General features: G+C 42.8%; 1 protein-coding gene across 8 annotated transcripts in view; it reads left to right on the top strand.

The window, feature by feature from the left end:
- The window catches only part of CDKAL1 (CDK5 regulatory subunit associated protein 1 like 1), a 712098-nt gene that overhangs the window by 606342 nt on the left and 82439 nt on the right, over nucleotides 1-23317 (top strand). For all 8 annotated transcript variants that reach the window (XM_047858501.1, XM_047858499.1, XM_047858493.1 and 5 more), the window contains 2 exons: nucleotides 20034-20117; nucleotides 23027-23191. In XM_047858501.1, the coding sequence (XP_047714457.1) occupies nucleotides 20034-20117; nucleotides 23027-23191 (249 nt within the window). The remainder of the gene's footprint in view (nucleotides 1-20033; nucleotides 20118-23026; nucleotides 23192-23317) is intronic.

Genomic DNA, 23317 nt, shown 5'->3' with positions numbered 1-23317 from the left:
AAGCTAAATGTCTATTAATAGGAAAGTAGTTAAATGAATTATGATATCTTCATCATATGGCCTCCTGTGCACTAATTTAAAAAAAAAAAACAGTGCTCGCTTCAGCAGCACATATACTAAAAAAAAAAACAACAGCCATAAGTAGGGCTTTATGTGGTAACTTTCCCCTGAGAAAAGTGGGGAGCCATTGTAGGATTTTAAGTGGAGATGTGACGTGACCAGGCATATCTCTCTAGGTGGATTATGGGGAATGGATCAGAGCACTGTCAGATAGAGGCCAGGTTCCCATGACGAGGCTGGGAATCCAGACACACAGTGATGGTGGCCCCGTGATATGGCAGAGCTGAATGGAACCGTTGTCATATAGGCAAGAACATTCTTATGTGGCAGTCCACTCTTGTCTTCCATTTTAATGTGCATTTGTTGAGCGCAAATTACTTTCCTAGGCAAGGATGATAAGACAGATTTCTTGACCATCTACTAGTAGATTAAAAGTATGAATCTAGGAGCACCTGTGTGGCTCAGTTGGTTAAGTTTCCGACTCTTGATCTCAGCTCAGGTCTTGATCCCTGCATTGGGCTTGGTGCTGGGCATGAAGCCTACTTTAAAAAAAAAAAAAAAAAAACAGAAGTATAAACCTATTGGTTTTATGAAGTTTGCTTTCCAAATGAGACCACCATCTCCCTGTTTGCAAACAGTGGAGCTCCCCTAGGGACCCATGCCAGTCTCTTGGTTTTGATGGTCAGGAAGCTCAGGGACAAATTCAGTGCTCACCTGCAGTGACTCTTAGGCTTGGTGTGTCCTTAGCTTCCACTTTCACCTACAGAGATTTAGTCTGTCATTTTCATTTCCAAAAGCTGCGTGGTTTATGTGTGTCTTTTATTGTGCACTGATTATCCATTAAAAAAAAAACCAACAGATCTGCTTAAAATTACTAATAAATAAAGGAGCATGCAACCACCCTCTTAGCTGCATAGTCCCTTTGATCCCTTGGTGACTTTAACGTTGTGATTTGACTTTCATCTCCGAAAGTCGTGAATATTCTATACTGGTTCAGCAAATAAGAAAGATCATTTTAACTCCAGAGCAGGCTACATGGTAGTTATCGGCTCCCCGAGATTAATTAAGCATCGGTAAAATCATTCTAACACTGTAACCTGACTTTAAAATTGAGGAGGCAGCATTATATGGTAGTTACGAACTCAGACTCTGGAGCCAGACCTCCAGGTCTGAACGTGGGCTGTGCCTATCACTTATGAGCTGGGAGACTGTCAGCAAGGGACTTGGTGCCTCTGGGTCTCAGACTCGTCAAGAGGAAGTTCCTGCCCCAATGAGGTTGTCTGGAGCATTGAACTGGCTAATATCTGTAAAGTGCTTGTATTTGTTAAGGAAAAAAAAAATGAAGATTCTCTCCTAGCATACATCTTGGGATGGAATAGACCTTTTTTTTTTTTTTTTTTTTAATGTTTATTTATTTCTGAGAGAGCAAGCAGGGGAGGGGCAGAGGGGGAGAGAGAGAGAAAGAGACAGAGAGAGAGAATCCCAAGCAGGCTCTGTGCTGTTGGCACAGAGCCTGATTTGGGGTTCCATCTCACAAATCGTGAGATCATGACCTGAGCCGAAATCAAGAGTCAGGCACTTAACCGACTGAACCACCCAGGCACCCCAGAATAGACATCTGTTTTATTTAAGACTACGATAAGGGAAGCATTAAAGCTTTAAAAGATTTGGTTTTGGTTTTTCGTGTGAGTATACTTCTAAAAGAAAATAACCGTTTTCTATACATCATCCAGTTGCAAACCACAGATTGTTTATGAGTGTTCATGCTGATTAGTGTGGCTGTTGAAAGGCCGCACAGCAAAACACGAGGAAGTGAAAAGGCTGTCATCTAGAAGATGCGCAAGTCAGGCGGGGGGGTGTGCTGAATGGATATGAAGCTCATCTCCGCAGTGGTGAAGTGTTTGAGCTGCCTGGGAGTTTTTTGTGAATTATAGTCTACATATAGGAGTCAAAGTACCACTTGGATTTCTTGTGTGTAGCTAGCCTCCCATACATGAACAAATGATGACACACATGTGCTAGAATGTGGCATCTTTTTCAAAATTTCTTAACATTTATCCATTTTTGAGAGACAGAGACAGAGCATGAGTGGGAACAGGGGCAGAGGGAGAGGGAGACACAGAATGTGAAGCAGGCTCCAGGCTCCCAGCTGTCAGCACAGAGCCTGACGCAGGGCTCGAACCCATGAACCGCAAGACTATGACCTAAGCACTTAAGTGACTGAGCCACCCAGGCGCCCCCTAGAATGTGACATCCTAAGACACACGGGACGGCTGAAGCAAAGGATCTCTCTGCCCTGTAGTCTGCACATGTCTCCACAGGATGAAGTTCGTTTGAGAAAAGCAATCCTCACCATCCCTTGACTATTAGAGAAGAATTATGATTTTAAAATCCCCAGCTCTGCTGTTCATTTGAATTATTTACATAAGCAAGGCTTCTCCTTCTTAAATTAAAATCGTACTGAAATATGCTTTTTTAGACTTTTGGGTATTCTCAGTTAATTTAGGCAGTCTTGAACAGAATGAAAATCTATAAAATACTGCATTGTTTTTAAAGTTAGACCTCTAACCTTTTACTTTAGAAGGTTTTTCCCCCCTCCACATTAATACACTGGCTTATTTCCATTTTTATGATATTTAGTTTTTATATATCATGATAATTATTATTTTGATGCATTGAACATCACCCCCAGCCCCCATGCACTTCATTTTCTAGAGAGCCTGTTATAAAATACAAGGACGATCTACTCCTAGTCTGTAATGATTACAAATTTTTCATAGATTTGATTGAACCACCTAATTCTGTTTGGAAACTTGATGTGATTTTTTTTTCTACCCTCTTTTCATTAACTGCCAAAAAGGATACATGAGGCAAGTAAGTGTTTTGAATAAAACCAGAGCACTTGATTTACAAAACTAAAGGCTTGATTTAAAGAGTGTGATATGATCTTTAGCCTGGCTAGGTATTATTAAAGGTTTTCATCTGATCTTTTTTTTTTTTTTTTTTTTTTTAAGTAGCAAAGAGATACATTATCTCAGACATGACTGCCGAATCTACTCAAACATTTGTTCTGTAAGGAAATTGAAGCATCATCACTTACTGATCCTATTTGATGATTTCCCAAAAAGATAATGAAAGCAAACACATAGAGTAATAGTTTACTTTTGATAAGAAGTGTTCTCAAAGCCTAGCAACCTACCCCGAAATGTTGAATAAATCTGTAGAAGTGAAATTTTAAAATGTATTCTGTTGTATTTTCACTGATATTTTCATGTGCTTTCTAACTCAAAGATAGTTAGATATGAGCTTCCCGCATTTTATAGATGGCGAAAGTGAATAACTTGTCCAAACAAAAGTCAGAACTCACTTGAACCCAACCTGTTTTCTCGCCCCTTGATACTCGGGGTCAGTCATTTACATCAGAAAATACACCTTAAGAAAGAAAGTAGCAACCCGTGTTGGGCAGCGGAGAAGATGAGCAGTGAGGACTGGAGGGACAGTCCTGTAGTATCCAAGGCAGGGGCAGTATGCTGGGGAAAGGGGGAGATAGATGAGAGGGGAAAAGGAAACAGCTGTGAAATTAAATTTCTTACCATCGCTCTGAACTACACCACAGTGGCTGTATGTTTCAGGATCTTCGTAACAGCATCATTTCCCAAAGCCCGCGCATCTGGTCTCCGTACGTGTATTTCCACTGATACGTCCGTGGACGAAACACGGACGTGCTGTTAATGTGATGTGTGCCCTGTGTAATTCTGAGCTCAGAACACGAAGAGGAAGCCATGTTTTTAGCTTTAAAAACAATTTTATTTATTTTGAGAGAGTGAGAGTGCGCTCGCGTGCAAGAGTGAGGGAGGGGCAGAGAGAGAGAGAGAGAGAGAGAGAGAGAGAGAGAGAGGGAGGGAGGGAGAGAGAGAATCTCAAGCAGGCTCCACACTGTCAGTGCAGAACCAGACACGAACTGTGAGGTCATGAGACCTGACGCTAAATCAAGACTCAGCCGCTCAGCCGAGCACCCCCAGGCGCCCCTGCCACAGTTAGTTTTACAAGTTCAAAGACTCTTATTTGCCAGGATCCCTGTTCTCTTTTAAACTAGGACATGGCACATGATAGGCTCATTGGAAGGGAAGTGATTCCTCTGCTGTTAGCAGGACACTGTGTCTTCCCCCACCTCTTTTCAGGGTGAGGAAAGGGAAGATACCTGCTCAAAGAAAGTGTGGAATTTTCCAAGAGAGGAGAGGGTTCAGAGTGCCTGCATTGGTTGGTGGGGAGGTAGGGGGGGAGCGGGATGAGGGAGAATGGGAACAGAACAGAAACATTACCCGAAATAGGCTTATAAAACTAATTGCCCTGAATCAACAATTCATTATCATGGGTTTGCTTCTTCATAATGAGATGTTTCCTTCATTTATCAGGCTGGGCCTTATTTAACCTCAGGACTAAGGCTCCACAAAGTCAGGTACTGAAGGTGAGGTTGCCTAGTTAGAGGCAAGCAAGTACTTCCTCAGGGGGCAGTGCTGGTGTTTTCTAGGAAATGCTGGTTGGGGGGAGGGCAATGAATAATTAGCATTAAATCCTTTTTTTTTTTTTTTTTTTTTTTTTTTTTTTTGCCTGCTAGCTTTCTGGCAAGCTGAAGAATTTGAAACTAATCATTTATTTATAATACCTCTTCATATTTTTTTTAATTAGGAATAAAATTTTATGACTGAATATTTTAAGCTATTAACTTTCACCTCCATACAACATTTTTATTTGCTGTATAATTCTGTTTATGTGTACTCCAAGTAATAGATTGCTATCACTTAGAATTTTAGAATATTCCAAAAAAAAAAATTATTCAGCGTCACCATTATAAACTCTGACTTCAACTGAGAACACATCAGTGGGCCTTAGTTTCGTGATCTATAGAGTGGGGGTGTTTGGTGAAGAAATAAAGGAAACCATTTCCTTCCCATAACGGAAGTAGGGATGATACCTGTGCTCATGTTGGTTAGTAGAAGTGATAGAATTAGATTGTCCTCATCTGATAGTTTAAACTGTATCACGAATCCTTCCTACCTACCTACCTCCCACCACCATTATTTGAAACAGTAAATCTGAGACCTTTAAGTTTTGTATCATTTGCCAGTCCTTGTGATTCCAAAGAATATATCACTAGTTATACACCACTGGGCTTGGTAAAATCCACAATTTACAGCTCCAAGGGTGTTTAGAATCCCTCAGCCTGTCTGCAATAACTGTTAAGAAAACTGGATTAACATTTTGAATTTTAAAACTTCTACCCACGTGCTTTTTTGCCTAGGCATGAATGATCCATGGGGCTACTGATTTGTGTTAACTAATTTTTCCTCATCTCGTATGTCCCCTAAAGAAACAAACAAACAAAGGCAACAAGTACATCTTCTGAACAACCTTTTGTGGTTCTTTCTTCTGTTTATGACCTGCTCTACAAGGAGCTCCCACACCGGCCTCTCTTGTTCCTCACACCTCTCATCTCTGGTGAAAGTCCGCCTTCATCTTTTACTTTTTTAAAAAGATTTTCTCGTTAGGCAATCTGCACCCGGCGTGCGGCTCAGAACCCTGGAACGCACAACCCGGAGATCAAGAGTCTCACGTTCTACCGACTGAGCCAGCCGGGCTCCCAGCGTCCCTTCATCTGGCTGACGTCAATCTTAAAGGCAGTTTTCTTAGCCTGCACTTTGACACTAGAAGCTCTGTTTTTGACCTAGTAGCCTAAAACAGAGCAGGCAATTCTCGGGGACTGTTTTGAGAAAATATTTTCATTGTGTTCCATCTTTATTGATGAGTGAAGGATGGCAAAAATTACCTTTCCATCTCCCATCTTTTTCTGCTTTACTGTGTTGTGTGCTCACTTTTTTTTTTCAAGTTTATTTATTTATTTTTTCAACGTTTTTTTATTTTTGGGACAGAGAGAGACAGAGCATGAACGGGGGAGGGGCAGAGAGAGAGGGAGACACAGAATCGGAAACAGGCTCCAGGCTCTGAGCCATCAGCCCAGAGCCCGACGCGGGGCTCGAACTCACGGACCGCGAGATCGTGACCTGGCTGAAGTCGGACGCTTAACCGACTGCGCCACCCAGGCGCCCCTCAAGTTTATTTATTTTGAGAGAAAGCGAGTAAGCAGGGGAGGGGCAGAGAGGGAGAGAGAATCCCAAGCAGGCTCCACACTGTCAGCGCAGAGCCCGACATGGGGCTCAATCCCACAAACTGTGAGATCGTGACCTGAGCCAAAATCAAGAGTCAGAAGCATAACCCACTGAGCCATCCAGGCACCCCTGTGTTGCCTGCTTACTACAGTACCTCTGTTTTTCTTTTTAAGATTTTTTTCTTTTTTTGGTGTTTGGTTGCAGACACCGAAAAAGTAGTAAAGAGAGGGTACGACATTGTGCAACTCAGAAAACACTGGGCCTGAGATCTGGGAGCTCTGTCCTGCAGAGTAGCCTTGAGCAAGTTACTTAACTTCTCTGTGTTTCTGCACTTACGAGTTGGAAACAACAAGAGGATACCTGCGAAATGAAAAATAAGGGAAGCTTGTCAACATGCCTCACAGGAGTGGTGCACTTGTAACAGTCAGTGAATTGACACATGGGTTGGGGAGGCTGTGTGTGCTTAGGGGCAGGGAGATGTGTGGGAAACCTCTGTGCCTTCCCCTCTGTTTTGCTCTGTAAAACTGCTCCAAAAAAATTAAGTCTTTTTAATAAAAATAAGTGAGGAACTATGTGAAATAAGATTCTCACAGCTGCTGTTTGTTACGGAGGTGGTAACTGAAAACTGCGTTTCTTCTCCAGCCCTTCAAATAAATTTCTGAATTAAATCCTTTGAGGGTAACCTCACAGATGATTTGATTTCAGTGTAGCAATGTTATTAAAAGTATTAACACATGACAGTATAACTACAAAAATATAACTATATACTCCTTAAAAATGCTGGCTCTTTCATTCATTCATTCAACAAATATTTATTGAGAACCTGCTAGGAACCAGGCATGGAGCTGGGCACCAGGGGTATAGCCACAAATAAAGGAAACAAAATCTCCAGTCTCATAAAATACAGAATCTTGTGAGCTTTCATCAAGGTCATTTATTTCCCTTAACATTTTTTAAGGTGTCAGCTTGCTCAAGGTGAGTAGGCTGTTTTGCCCTGCTGTAATGCCGTATGTATGAACTGTTCTTAAACTTCACACTGTTCAGGGTGCTGTTTTGTAGCAGAGAATTGTTTATTATTATGATTCTGATATGTTAATGAAGAGGTACTCATTTGCAAATAACTGTTTAATCTGTAATTAAAATCTGGCAGCTCTCTTAAAAATAAAGACAGTTAAAATGCGTAGTCACTGGCCTGCTATATTGAATATGCAATTGCAAAACATTAAGAAAGGCATATCGTATTTATCACTTTTAATGAATCTTTCACCCTGGTCCCAAAGTAAGCCCTTGATGGTATTCCTGTCATCCCGTCCATATGCTTCTGAGAGCATTAACTATTCTCGGGTCTGTGCATGCCTAAGTATAAAATCAAAATCTCTAGGGTTTTTTGGATCATATATAAGCAAGCTCTCTCTATATATATATGATATATATATATATATATATATATATCATATATATATATCTCCAACACATTATCATTACCATATCCTCATTAAGATGATGGGCCCCTGACCATATCCTAATGTTTGCTCAGCAATCTGAAATTCATGTATGCAAAAGGAATTTTTTCTTATCCTTTTGAAAGAAGAATGATAAATATTTATACAGCCTTAACTCTTTCAGGCAGGCATAGGATCATGTTTTAGAAATGACAAGAAGCTGCTGAGGATCTTTTTCAGCATAATTCATCTTTCCAATAGTTCCTGAACAAATGAGTTGTAGATTTATCAATATTGGACAGTTTTCCTCCTCTCTCCCCATTAAATATGCTTTGTCTTCCTTCTCTGAAATCCTTTGAGTCATGGCTTTGAAAAGGGAGCATAAGAGTTCTTTATCTCTGCTTCCCAGGCAGGACTGTTCCAGAGGGCTGGGGTCGGCCCAGCAGGACTGCTGACCCGGGCTCCTGGGGGCTGGGATTCTAACTCCTCCCGCAGACTTGGCTTCGTTAGCCAGTTTAGCATCAGTCTAGACTAAATAGTCATGTATCTGAAGTGTTGCTTTCTCAAAGTTATTTTGCTCTGAAGCAGTAATCGGATAGCGTCACAAGACGGTTCTGTACGTAAAATTGGAAGTCTCCCAGCTGCTTGAATCAGCATCTCCGGTAGGGGCTCTAGATGGGGAACTGAGGGATGTGTCTCAGCTCACAGGGCCATCTTCTTGTAGTAGACTGAAGCAGGAAATTCCAGAATTTGCTCCTAGCGGTAACAGGGCCACTGTCAGCTGTATTACTAATAGTAATCAAACCTCTCCACATACATGCTGACTCCCCAAAACTAGGTTACTAACCAAAAAATTCCAGACTCCAGCCAAGTTGTTTTCATTGTTTCTTTCACGTGGGTCAACCCGATCCCCGAATTGTTACTCCCAGTCATTCTGCACTGGTCCTTGTGCCTTGGCAAACACGAAGCCCAGACCGTGCGTCAGCTCTGGAAGAGAGAGGAAGGAGCCGGGGGTGTTGAGACCAGTCCCTGCTGTCAGGCTGGGGCGGGCCACCTGTCCCAGACCCCGGGCCCAGCAGAACCCTGCTGCCCGAGTCACTCACTGCGGGACACCTGGCTGGCGGTCCAGCCTTCTCCATGGAACTCCTAATTTAGAAACACAAGGAATGGCCTTACCCGTTACTGATTTCAAATCCCCCTGTTTTGTTTTTAGAAGAGGAAACTGAGGCCCCAGAGGGAAATGACTCGCTCAGAGTCAAACAGCTAGTTAGGAGCAGAGGTAGAACTGAAGGCCTCTCGACTCTCTGGTTAGTTCTTCTTGAGCTCTCATCCTTTTGGCTGGGGTCTGTCTTGGAAGGGAGGGAGACTGGAGGGGCGCCTGGGTGGCTCAGTCACTTAAGCATCCAACTCTTGGTTTCTGCTTAGGTCATGATCTCACTGTTCATGAGTTTGGGCCCCGCATTGGGCTCTGCGCTGGCAGCACAGAACCTGCTAGGGATTCCCTCTGCCCCTCCCCCACTCACCCCCTCTTCAAAATAATTAATTTAAAAAATTTTTAATTAAAAAACAGGGAAGAAGATTGTACGAGTATACCCAGAAACCTTTGGTAAGACATAAGGCGGTAGATGAAGACTGTGGCTGTTAGGAGAAATCTAGTCACTGGGGATTTAAAATACAAACCTATTGTCCTTTAAAATACGAAGCGGCATAGAATTCGCGATAATGCATCATCATATTTGCATGCCCTTTTAGGCAACATTTTAAGGTGGAAATAGGCAAAGAAGTAAAAACAAAAAATACAAGGTGATCTATGAAACAGGAGAAATTCAGTGGGAGAGAGGATTTTTAAAAATCCACCCTACCTATAGGAAGGATGATGGAAACTGGCTTTTGATTGCCGAGTGGTTCACCATGCAGAGGACGGCCTTTTCGTATTTAAGTGCTATCCCAAGGTTTATTTTAACTGCTCACCACCACGTGCAGTATAGCATTAAAGTGCCTTCCCCCAGGTCAGCAGTCTGTACTGTTGTTAATGGCTCCACTATTCAGGGTCTCTCAATTCCTGCAATATGGTAAGTTGGTGGCAGTCTGAAACATCCAGACCTACTAACTAGGTTCAGTAGGATTCTCTCAGCTACTCGGTGAGTTGGCTTTGGTTTCTGCTGTTTAGTCTTTGGTAACCATTGCGAGGTTCCTGTCTGCATACGTGATAAACGGCTTTTCCTAGAGCCACTCACAGACATGGCAACACTGGGGTTTAAGTAGACTATATAATATTGTGTTTGGCAGGAGAGGCCATTAGAAAAGAAATCAAAGCAACCCTCATAACTAGATTCCATTTTGAAAGGTGTTACTGACCAAGAAATAAAGCTCAGAATTGGCAATCGTTTGGATTAAATGACTGTGCCCTTTTCTCTTTCCTCCCCACTCAGCCCTTCCCCCAAAGTAGATTGATAGAAAGAGTACATGGGATTACTTGAAGCTTTCATCTTCCTTCGTGATCACTGTGGAAGAGGATTTTCTTTTTATTCTTGGTTTAAGTAGAATCTTTATTCCTGCTTTAAATTTCATATAAAAACTACCCCCCACCTGCTATACAAAAACTACCGTGTCCACCTGCAACCACAGTTTTTTAGGGTTGAATTTTATATATACTTTTTTCGTCGTGTATCACCGAGAGGAAATAGGGACAGAGGGTCGTTTTGAATCAGACTGCTCCCATTTAAGTTCCACGACGTGCACGTGCAGGCGTGTGCGCATGCCCACAGCTAATGACTGGTTGCAATAAAATGTGGTAAAATTTCCGTTTACCTTCATCACCTCTGAGACAGTGAAGTAACATTAAAGGGGAAAAACAGAATAGACAAAGAGAGACAAATAGATCAATTTTCTTTAAATAAAGACATTTTAGGGGGGAACTAGCATTCATTTTTTTGCTGTTGTTGTTTTGTTATCATTGCCATTCCTCAGTATTCTATATCTATAAACTGCCTAGCAGGACTTGTATGTGCTTGAAGAAGCTGCACTTTCACGGCAGGAGAGGAAATCAGAATAAATCAGAGATGCAGGTGCACAGTAATACAAGTAGGCTCTTTCCCCTGCAGCCTGAATGCCTGGCCCATAAAGCAGAGGCTCTGGAACTGAGCTCTCAGGGTCTCCCGGAGCTAAGCCAAGAGGTATGGGGGGAGCGGGAGAGAATAATTGTTATTCAGTCTTCTTTAATGAGATGTATTGCCCACTGCTGAAAGATTGTGGCAGTGTCTTTTGTTATGCTAATTAGACACCATTAGCGCTTGGCTGCCTTTGATTTCTGCTTAATCCTTTCTGCTTCCTCAGCCTCAATCCTGGCTGGCAAATGGGGGAAAGATGGTGGGATATAGTGCATGTGTTATTTATTACTCACGTCTATGCAGAGTTCTTCGGTAACAGGGTCGGTAAGGAAAGGTTTATCTTACTAAAGGTGGTATGTATTTCGGACATTCATTATTTGGCTTTTTTAGAAATGAATTTGAGAATGCTCGATCTCTGCCTTTTTAGTCGAAACACCATTGTTTTGTTTTGTTTTTATAGGGCTGCTTTCGCAGCCACACGAAATGGGAAATTTAGATGGCCTCCCCTTGGTTGCCTGGATCTCCCAAAAACCAAAACCAAAACAAAACAAAACAAAACAAAACAAAACAAACAAACAAGCAAGTTGGTCATGCCTTAGCTATGGGGGAGCCTGTGATGGACCAGAAAAACGGAAGCAAGAATAAAGATCAAAAAGAGGAATTTCCCAGTTCACAATTCCCACCTTTATAACTTATAGATATGTGTGCATTCTTTCCTAAAATTAAATTGTTGCATCTATATGATTACCAAAATTAAGAATGTTTGTGGTGAGTTAAAAAAATTTTTTAAATCACCAGTGAAATGGATTTCTGTTAAATCCTTAAAAATTACATAATAATGGTCTAGAGCAGCCATGTCCAATAAAAATGTCCTGTGAACCGCAGACCATGTTCTAAATTTTCTGGTAGCTACACTAAAAAAAGAAAGAAAACAGGTAAATTTTAAGAATATATTCGATTTGACTCAATCTGTCAAAAATATATGCATGTAATCAATACCAAATTCATGAAATAGTTTACATTCTTTTATTCATGTTAAATTTTTGAAATCTGCTGTGTGTTTTTTACTAGTGTGTATTTTACAACACCTCTCAGTTGGGATTTGCCACATTTTAAGGGCTCGTGGCCACTGTGCTGGGTGGTGCGGGTTTAGAGTTATTCAGTAACTCACTTGCCTAAAAACAATTGTCAGTATAAAATCCATTTTTCATGTGATGGATGAATATTACGGGCTGTATGACTCTGGCCATGTCACTTAATCTCTAATGAGCCCTAGTTTTCTCATCTATAAAATGATGTATTTGAACTAAATGATCTATTAATTCTTCCACCCATGCCAGCTCTAAAATTGATGATTCCAAAAATTCACATTTAGAGTCTGGGTGTACTAGAACTTATCCATCCTTGCCTATAACGTAGTGTTTGAAAAGAAGCCTTTCACCCCAGAGAAAACTGCAAGGTGTCCTGCAGACCAGGCCCGTACCGTTTTTCCTCCAAATGTCCGGAGCTTTCTTTGAATTCTTCTGAGTCTTACACTGCAGTCCTGTTTAAGAGAATGAAGTTACCTGGCTCTCAGCAGTCTTCAGGCAGTACTTCCGGAATGAGGTTCCGGAGGAAAGAGGTGAGGGCGAGTGGCAGGTAATCCCTGCACATCACTAGAATTACATAAACGCTAGATCTCTAAAACGCAGTGGCCTCTCTTTATCTGTGTCATCTGGCTAATTTATTGTGTTATCAGTGAAACAAAAATCCTAAAGAAACTTTCCTCCAGGAAAGGTGGTCTGTTAATTAGTTCTGAGCTGGTAAGTGTGACCATTTCTGTGCCTTTAAGAGAAGCTCATCAAAGAAGATTGACCCGGATGTGCTGAGGAATGACTGGGAGAGACCAGTGTGAAAAGATCAGGAAGGTAGAAGTGAATGGGATGGAGATAATTGTGCAGCCGTAGAATTGGACTATTAAATAAAAAAGGGTTCCACAGAATATCTCATAGTGGTCTCATTTAGTCATCCCATTAATAAGATCTCATGGATAGATATTACTGGCAACATCTGGCCTTGGGACTTGAGATAAGTTTTAAATGTTGAGCACTTTCCTATATTGCCTGGGCATTGTCGAGCTTACCTGGTGCAGGAAAAATAGATCTAACATACTTTGTTCCGGGTCTGCAACGAGAAAGGGAAACTCGTTCGGGTTTGTTAAGAGAGTGGATCTCATGTTCTATGTTTTTAACACAGTTTTTTTTGTTTCTGTTTTTTTTTTAATTCCACAAAAGCATTATAGGTAACACCTTAGAATGTTCTAGAATACCAAAAATGTACAGGTAGGTAGTTAAAACTTGGTTGTTTTTTGAATTGGAAGTTCAGTTAGCACACAGGTCTGCATTTCTAATGCTGGAAAGGGATCTGATTGGCATTTATCATGTAACTATTTGCTGTAGAGAATTATTTTAACCAGATCAATAAAGCACAGTTACTGTACTATGACTGTTGGCTCTCAGCCAGCAGGTGACAATAGCTCTGTTACTAAGAATGGGATTTTATCTCTCACTGGGAAGAGACTCCCTTAGATTGTCTTTTCTCATGGTAGAGTGGGCACATGGCTGGAAAAAAACCCAGCCAGGGACTGAAGAAGACAGGGCACAGGGCTGTTGTTAGAAGAAATGTCACAGTCTGATTTGATTCAAGAGAACCACCTTGGGTCTGATCTCTTTATATTGCATCACTGCTTTTGCAAAGAGCCAAAAATTGTTTTTTGCCGTTTTCTTCCTGTTTCTTCTGAAACGTGAAGAAGGAACGATCACATCGCAAAGATACTCAGGGTAATTAATGGATATGCATAGGTGAAATACTTAAAGGTATGGATATTCTACCCCAAGGGAACAGGTTTTTTCCCTATTGAATGTATTTTTTCCTACTAGTAAGTAGAGCTAAACAATATATGGTTTTTCACCTAGCAGATACCGCTTTGAAAAACTCTAATAGCGTGTATTTTCTGTCAGTGTCTAAGAGCCCGATATAAGTCAGCCCCTTTGAGAATAAACCGTCCAGCGTCTCTCAGGAATCTGTAAGTAGACCAATAAACTGATGGCAAGGATTTTGAGTATGATGGACTTGGAGTCTCATTACTTGTTTTCTGTGCTATCATCATTTTTGACACACATTCCTGTGTCGTGGCCCTTTCATTAGAGAATGGAACTGTTGAGTAAGGATGATATTAAATTTTAATGTTATTGCTATTATTACTGTCGACTGTTTTTACCATTAGTGTGCCTGGTTCTTTCATTCCAGCTTCTGCACGGCCAGAAAACAGGAGTGTGCATAAACAGTCAGGAAAATTACCGTATACCCTGGAGACCCGGCATCACATGCTCTGCCTGTTGTGAATGATGAATCAAACTGGAAAGGTTATCATTTTCATTAGCTAGGAGAGAACAAGACCACACTTTTCTCCAAGTGTAATTACAGTGGTTCGCTGGCAACATTACACTGCAGTAATTAGTCTAAAGGTGTATGTGAGGGCAGGCTTTTGCACAGACACTAGAAATATTATTTCAGAGTTTAGGGTCACAGCCTTGTGTTTAACATGTTCCAGGCAGGTTGGGGTGGGGGGTGGGGGTGGGGGGAACTAATTTGACTGGAGCTAAAGAAAGACATTTGACATTTTCCAGAGTCATGCATTCAGAAACCAGTCAGGTAGAAAAACTGTATTTCGTTATCTACAAAAAACAAGAAAACAAAGAAAAATAACAAAAAACCCTCAACAGCTTACCTGCAGAAATGGAATGTTGGACTCTTTCATAGGATAAACAGAGATAATATTCAGGTTTATTAGGAATGGTATATAAATAATTACGAGAGCTTTTGATAGATGTGTTCTAATCTCCTTTTTCCCCCTAAGGCAACTGGACAGAAAAATTAATTTCTGGAAACTTTTTAGAGGAAACAAAATAATTTCTTTACCTTCCTATCAACTGTTTCAGGAAATAAGTACTTCTTTTACAGTGGTCCTCAAATATATATTTGTTCTTTGTGAATGCTTTTTGGACCCTGAGCAGTTACACTGAAATATTGAGGTCTCTCTAACCTGACCCTCCAGTTAGGTTAGAGACTAGAATTGGAATTTCTTTTCCAAACCTTCTCTCAGGTTCTCTGTATAAAGTGAGATAGAAATGAGGGGGGGGGGCTAATAAAAAGAAATAAACTTTACATATAGTTTACACTTAAAGTCATATACAGGAGTTTCAAAGAAAGCTTTTACTTCTTCAAGTGCAGGAAATCCTTCATAAGTAACACTTCTTCCTGAGTTGCAGGGAAAAGTCCACATAGTCTAATGTCTTTGTTTAATGTTGTGTTGCTTGCCTGCCTTCAAGTGATTCTGTTCAGTGTCTCTCTCTAAATCCTGGAGGATTTAAAGCCCCGTAGGAACTTTCCAAGGACGAACGGAGACATAGAGCAGACTTGAATGAGCATTCACTCAGCAACCAAATTCTGTTGGAAACCACTGCTCTTCAATGCAAGCACGTGTTTCACGTGTGTCATCTGGGCATATGGTTAGAACTGATGTTTCTCACAACTTCAGGCACTTAGGAAAGTTTAAACATAGATGTGACACAAATAACACAGCTAGCCGATGATGTAACGTACTAAAAATTCTACCCCAAAATTGAATTTTAAAACCCTGCTTTTTGTTTGTCACAGATGTTTCTCTACCCAGGGGCAAGTCACACACAGCGGAATGAGATCTTTGACGTCGTCCCCTTTGTCCAGCTAGCACTTAAGTAGGAGGTACCAGGTAGCATGGCCTTCCGGTTCCAAGACTTCCTTTTCTGCTCTCTGTCCGAGCCACTGACCAAATCACCGCATCTCGCCGGCTCTTTCTGTGGAATCTGAGATTGTCAGACCTGCGTCCGGTTCTTACCTTCCTGGTCTATTTAGGGAACCTCTGCCTCTGTGGGTAAATAAATAAACAAATAACTCGGAGAACCTTTCTACCGGCCTTTCAACAAGGCCTGGAGAATTGTGCCTCTCGCGCGTTCCTTCACATCGGCTCTGGGAGATCGCCAGGAATGCAGGGTCTTGTGAGTCCTTGTTCTGTACCCATCCCTCACTTTGGTGACACGGTCTGTGAAATGGAAGAAGAATGGTTTTACGAGACTGTTCTTACAATTCACTTTTCATAAAACATCGTTCTAAAGTTAGGTTACAATGGACCAAGTTCTGCACACCCTAGGAATACAGCTTTCTATGCGGACATTTGATGAATACAAGACAAAATGGGCCCACTTGCGAGAGCAGGTGCCAGGACTGACGACAGCCCCTTGTACGAATGTCTTCAAGGTCAGACTTGGTAAAAGGAATCTGAGTTTCCCATAGAAATCCTTAACTTCCCAGCCCAAGTTCCTAGATTCTCAAATGTTGAAGAAATTAGGGGCACCTGGGTGGCTCAGTCAGTTGAGTGTCCAACTCTTGATCTCGGCTCAGGTCATGATCTCACGGTTCATAAGATCGGGCCCCACCCATGTCAGCCTCTGCACTGAGAATGTGAGCCTGCTTGGGAGTCTCTGTCTCTTTCCTCTCTCTGTCCCTCCCCTGCCCATGTGCTCACTCTCTTTGTGTGTCTCTCTCTCAAAAGAAATAAGCTTTAAAAAATAATTTTAAAAAAATGTTGAAAAAATTAAACGCACATTTTAATCAACTGTATAGATTATATACCTATAAAGAAAATCCGAGGCAAAAGCGTTGTCTTTGTTAGGATTATAAAACAAGGGCTTTGCTGGGAAGATTTTGCCCGGCTTCTTTAGACTCATGTCACTAGACAGCTTTTTGAGAGACTTTGTAACTATTTCTTTGGTGTGCATTAGAGATCACATTACTTTAAGTGCAGCAAGAAAGTAGCTGTAAATTTGCAGAGGGCCATAAGTGTATATTTACTTTAAGGAAAGCAGGCCTGGGTGTAGAGTTCGTGTTTCCTCCATCGGAAAGCTCTTGGGCTCACCAGGCCCTAGCCTGCCGATCTACCATGAAGAGTGACCTAGAACTTTGGAACTGAAAGGTCCTTTAAGTGTTATGACCCACTTCCTCATCAGCCTGACTCTCCTCTACCCACCTGCAGCCAGTTTCACCCACCCCTCCCTTTTGTGACAAGGAATGTGAAAACCCAAAACGTCACGTCTCTTTTATCTTAAAAAAATAATCTGCTCAGACCCCGTGTCTCCCCCCACCCCCCGCCCCAGCATCTACATGTGACCCTGTCAAACCTGTGGCAGCTAGTGTTTTTGAAAATCCCTCCCTGAGATGCTCTCTCCTAAGTTCCGCTAGAACTCTGCACCCCTGCTTCTCCCCACACTTCCAAGTGCCCCCTTCCCTCCTGTCCTTGCATGTTCCCCCCTTCTGGAAGCTGCCTCGGAACCACGCTTCGGGCTCACAATTTCACTGGCATGTTAATTTGCGCTACTGGTCACGATCTTTGTGCAAACATTTACTTTAACCTCTTACATATTCTTGATCGTTTCTTGAATAGCACAAGCCATCTTTGTGTTAAGTTCTTCTGCAGAAGACTGGTCTTAAGCCAGTGCCGTAACCTTGCATTCCTGTCAGTGATGGTGAGGTAGCCAGAGGAGAATATCAGAATGTCAGGTGAACGTAGATGTCGCAGAATTTCGGATGAGACACGGTGTATTCTCCATCATTCTCCGTCGGTAAAACACACGAATCCCTTCCAGTGGATTCTCTCTGCCTTTAGCACATTACATAACTGGGCCGTGGCTGTCCTCATGGCCTAAGGATATCTGTAGCTTTGCCCTTTTTCTCCAGATTCCCTGCTTCCCTGCCCTCCCCCCCCCCCCCCCCAACTTCTGCCCCAGACCGGGACAGCCTTGCTGGTTGGCAGAGACATTCTTAAGGCAAATCAGGACAATTACCCTAAATCTTGTTTGTTATATATGGGTCCTTAACCATGCTGCGTTATCCTATGAGGTTGGGGAGAAAACAGTTGGAAAGTAGAGGGCGAGGCAGCTCACTTAGAAAAAGATTTGAGCCTTATAAGCAAACCCTTGGTCCATAAGTTCCCTTATTGTCACCAAGGCAAAATTGCCTCTTCGAGGGTGTCCCGCCCGAACTTCCCTCCTTCCTTGGCGTCATTGGTGTTTTTAAGGTTCCTTGAAATAGTCACTTCTCTTAAAGGTTACATTTGCTATTCACTTCATTGCACCTTCATTCTGTGTATCTGTATTCTGTATATCTTCTTTATGTATGAGAGCATTTATTATCGTTTTTGTTGGTTTTTTTCAGGGGGTTGGGATAGATTACAGCAGCTTTTGATAAAAGTCTAGTTTCTTAGGCTCATTTTTTGCTAAGTATCTTCTGAGGAACTTTAGGAGCCTCACCAGTGAGACAGAATCTGTGGCCGGGGGGAGGCAAGGCAGAGATGTTTGCCGCCGTAAATCACTGCACGTAGCTGTTTCCCTGCATCCCTTTGGCGCATGATAGTTAAATACTCACCTACAAAGAGTTCTCTGATGGATGATCGAAAGCCTTTCCCTCTACTGTACAAACATAGCAAGCCTTTCAAGCTCTGTGTATGTATTGCTATCATTGTTAGTACCTCCAGGTAAAATAGAACAGCCCAGAGATGATGACTACAGCCATCCACATTCATACAAACAAGAGGAAAGAAGCAGCCTACGTTTTCAGTGACTCTGCAGTCTCATATTGTTGTTAATTTCCCAAAAACTTAACGTGAGATCAAGTGTAATTGCAGATTTCCTTAAGAACCATTGACAGATACTTATCTTAAGTTATAAGCAACTCACACTGTGAACTGTGTATAAACATTCTAAGTTTTCTTCCAGAAGAATATACTTCAGTGAAACCCAGTATCCATCAGTCTTTTTAAATAAACAGAGCCATTCCCATTCAACGCCGCAGTTGGGGAGACCTTCTTTTGTTGTGACTTGATTTTTAAAAGAGATTAATGTTGCAGCAACTTCCCATTCGTTTTCAGGGAGTGAAATAAGTCTTTGATAAGGATCATCCTCAAGACCTTACGACCTTTCGCTCAGGGGGCTACATTTTGAATGAGGTGGTAAAAAAGATAGTAAATTGCAGTGTGTTTAGGCATTGGCATTGTATGAGGGAGAGGGGTGTTTGGTGTTTTGTTTTGTTTCTAATTATTAGGTGGTCTGTTGAGTGCAGCTGTGTTTATGTTTCCTAAAAGCTAACTGCCTGAACATGGTGACAAGTCCCTATATCTGAGAATAGGGACTGCTTTTTAAAAATCTTCTTGTCCATGTGCTTTAATAATGGAGGGTTGTCTTTATCAAGTAGCAAAGGCAAAAATAATTTGGGGCACAGTCATTCAATCCAGCTAGTTTGCTACATCAGACGTTTTGACAACCTTATGAAAAAAAAAAAGAATTGATACTTTAAATGTTGCATTTAGCAGTGGAATAAACTTGGAAATGGTGGAAGTTTGTAGACTAGTCACATTTCTTTAACTGATGTTTTGGTTGATTTAACTTCTTGGTTATTAAAGATACACACTTAGATCATAAATGTAGATTGATCCTGTAGAGAATTAACAGTCCCATATTTTTTTTCTGTCTTTCTTAAAAAACAAACAAACCAGTGAGCATAAGGTCATGGCTTCAACAAAGAAGAAACAGTTTCTTAGGAGAGAGAAAAATGTATATAATCAGTAAATAGCTATACGAATTTAATCGGTAATTTCAGAATCATATGCAATGCGTGACATGTTTAGATGCAAGGACTTAATGATTAGTTTTTGAGGCATTTTCTTCAGTGTGACATCCGTCATAACTCAAATTAATGTTTATTACTACTCTTTACCATCGCGAAAATATTTTCATGAATTTGGATTAGAAGCAGCTTGTCCTGGCTTGTTTTGCAACTTTGCTTCAAGAAACAAAGTGATACTTATAAGACTTTTGTGTGTCTTAGACGCCTTAATTAACTTCCTCTTAGGTGGAAAGAGGAAGGTGAGTTTTGTTTCTTAGGTAAGAACATAAGATTGCATGCTATGTTCATTTTGTATTAGCGCATAGATAATAATGTCTTTCAGGAAAGGTGAATCAGTGCTTCCTGTATTAGCTGTTCAGTGAGTAGCGATCCGGAGTCTGCTTTCAGTCCGAGAGGACACTGCCTACTGATCCAGAACTCTTTGGGCGGGCAGTTTTCTTTGGGATTCTCAGGTTTCTGTCTTTACCATTCCTTTTTTTCTCCCCTTGTCTCCACAGATTGGTGAAAGACAACAAGTGTTAGTGACAGAAGAATCTTTTGATTCCAAGTTCTATGTCGCACACAATCGATTCTATGAGCAGGTGAGAGACACTTCTGCGTTAAGTTCTCAACGCTTTCTCCAAAGTGAGAAGGTTGTGAAGTAAACCACTTCAAGCAAAAGGAACTTCAAAGGGATGGAAGGTGGTAGAATCTTGTCACCGCAAGGCTGTTTTACAGCCTCCAGCTAGCTAGACTAACGGGGGCTATCTCGGTGGCTCAGTCTCCAAAACAACCTCCACAAAGGAGTAGCTGTGTTTTAGTCCTCATTACTCTTAGACGGGACCAGCTGTAGGCTGTGGGAGAGCTCGGGAGGCAGCTCCCCCTGCCAGAATTCCGCAGCCTGGCAGGGCACAGGGGAAAGTCCTGCCCAGAGAACGGGAAGGATGTCTGCACGGGCGACATCAGCCTGGAAGGGCCGGGATTTCCTCTCACGGTCCCAGCGCTCACTCAGGGGGTCGGTCGCCTGGTTGTTTTTTGAGTTGTGTTTAGTTTTAGTTTTTTTTTTTTTTTTTTTTTTTAATTTCCCCCTTGATAAGAATGCTGGGCAAAGGGAAAAGAGTCTGTTCCGTGGTTTCCACTCAAACAGTGTGACTGACTCTGGAGACCAGTATGGGGATCAAAACAGCTTCACTTTGAGAGTCGTCTTCGAGGGCCAGCTCAAAGGGCCCCCCACTCATGGGCTGCCCCCCCCCTCCCAATGAGCTGGCCTGCCTTGCCGCCCCCGGAGCCAGCCAGGTTCCTGTTTCCGCACTTGGGACTCTGCTTCCCCCGGTGGTCCTGGGAAGGGCCCAAAAAGACATGGTGTCTCCCCTCCTACATGGGACACTGTCCCACGGGCCTAGGGATTTCGAGGGTCCCTCCTGGATTGTGTTCACTTGTCTTAATATCAAATGGGTTTTCCTACTTTTTTTGTTCCTTTCTCATCAGATGAAGAGTGAATGTTCTTTTCTGTGGCTCATGGCTGAAATCAGAGCTCGGGAAGCCCCTCAAGGCCCCTGTGGGCAAGTCAGGGAAAGGGAGGCCAGGGAGGCCGGCTGCCTGTGGTGCAAAGCAGAGTGGCAGGAGCTGGAGCGCCCCCCTCCCCCACCTCCCCCTACTCTCCTCCCCCACCGCACCCATGCTCCACATGGAATAACCCCACCCGGGGCCCCGCAGCCCCCGGAGACTTGGGAGGCTCCTGTCAAGGCCCACGGGAAGCCTGTCCTGTTCTGTCCCAGGCCCGGCAGAAACTACAGCAAGGAGGTGTCCCCCACACTCCTTCCCCGTTTTCCATCTCATTAGTTGCCTCCAGAGAGCCGTTTTCCTATTCAGGCCAACCTGCTCAGCCCCGGGGAGGAACTCGATTGTATTTTTGGTCGCCTCTTCCCTCTCTTTTCTCTGCCATCTGGGTTTTTGCCTCAGCGGGGAACTTTTTTCCCCTTCATTTTAAAGGCAATGGCATGCCTCATTAGCTGTTTCCTCCAATTTAAAGCAGTCGGGCTTTTTCCAATTATTAAAACTGGAGGGGGGAAAAAAAAAAAACACTGAGCCCTTCATTCAGATCAAGGCAGCAGATCAAGGAGAGTTGTTTTTCCCCCGGAATAGCACCACATCTCTCAGAGACGGTTTACTCCAGAGATTTCCTTGTTTTATGAAAACCGATGAAAAAGGGCTTTCATATTCTGATACTGAAGCCTTGTAGTTCCTGGGCTTGCCGTGAGTCATTCAGCGCCCAGGTGACCTTTCTCCTATCCTCGGATGAAGCCGCATGCTCAGTGGTCATGAAAGAATCAAACCCGGAAAGACCGAGATCCCAGAGAAATTGGTTGGGGACCGCCAATGCCTCTGTGACTTGCTGGTGTCCACAAGGAAGTGTATCAAAAGATTTCACAGGCGTTCTTTTTCCGAGTGAGATGCGTTCCAGCAGGGGAGAGCATATCTAGATATCAAAGGATTGCTGGATTAGAATTTAGTCTATTTATTTTGGATCCCACCTTAAAAAGACTGGCACGCAGCTGTGGCTCTGAAATAGAAGCGTGAGGGAAACACACTGCGTGCAAACCAGCGACAGGTCCCCAAAGGAGCGAGGCATCTGCTCGAGGTAAACAAGTACTCTCCATCAGACACCTTCGACCGGCCGGCTGACAGTTTCCCGTCCACTCGAGCAGGGGATCCTGGATGGAGGTGGAACCTGGATGCATTTGATAACAGCGGGAAGGCAGGGAACAGGAACCCTTAGTTCCAGGAGTCATCCAGCCACAAACACCAGCGTTTGGGATATTAAGAAGGCCGCTTGTACACGTTCTTGCCCTGCCTCCCCCGCCCCCAACCAAAGCACACGCCCACGCGCTCGCACACGCTCACATCCACATAAACGTGCAGGCCTTTGATTTGAAGCGTCTACTCAAGCCATTCTTCTGACAGCTGCCTTGGCAGGTATTAAAAATATAAGGCTTTCATCAGTGTTGTCTCCGTTTTCTTCATTGCCCGGGACAGCCAAGAGCAGAATATCAAAGGCCTGTCCAAAAGTGACTGGCTGATTGCTGGGGGATTTCCCGGGCCTGCCTACCACATGCCTCAGGACAGCAGGCGTCCCGCAATGAGAGAGCATTGTCTGCCGCCCGGCAGGAAGCTCCTTCCAGAAATGCCTTCCTCGCCCGCGATCTCTAGGTCCTTGAGCAGCTGCAAGACGGAGCCTACTTGGGACAGGATCTCAGAGCGGGAAATAAAGGATCTTAGGGGACAAAATCTGAATAATACAGTGTGGGCTTCAGTTAACAGTGGCACATCAGTATTGGCTTGCTAATTATATGTCTTACTAGTGATAGGACACTCACGCTAGGAAAACTGGGGGCGAGCTGTACAGACACCCTCTGCCTTCTGGGCAGTGATTCTATAGATCTGAAGCGGTTCTAAGATTTGATGTTCACTTAAAAAAAAAAAGATTAAGCCTTCTGAACTTTTTTTCAAGGTTTTAGTGCCAAAGGACCCCACATTCATGGGGAAGATGATCGAAGTGGACATTTATGAATCAGGAAAACATTTTATGAAAGGGCAGCCGGTATCAGACGCCAGAGTATACACGCCATCCATCAGCAAACCATTAGCGAAGGGAGAAGTCTCGGGTTTGCCAGAGGTGAGTAAAAAGACGCTTTCCTCTCTACCCTGCTGGCAAAACAGCAGCTGTAGAAGCACCGTGACTCCAGCCCACGTTTCCGTTATCGTTTGGAGTTCCCTTTTTATGCATGCATGAGGCTTTAAT

The sequence above is a fragment of the Prionailurus viverrinus genome, chromosome B2 (genome assembly GCF_022837055.1).
Source record: "Prionailurus viverrinus isolate Anna chromosome B2, UM_Priviv_1.0, whole genome shotgun sequence".
NCBI classification, from domain to species: Eukaryota; Metazoa; Chordata; class Mammalia; order Carnivora; family Felidae; genus Prionailurus; species Prionailurus viverrinus.
Note: the sequence above shows the minus strand (reverse complement) of the source record. Positions and strands in the feature narration are given on the sequence as shown.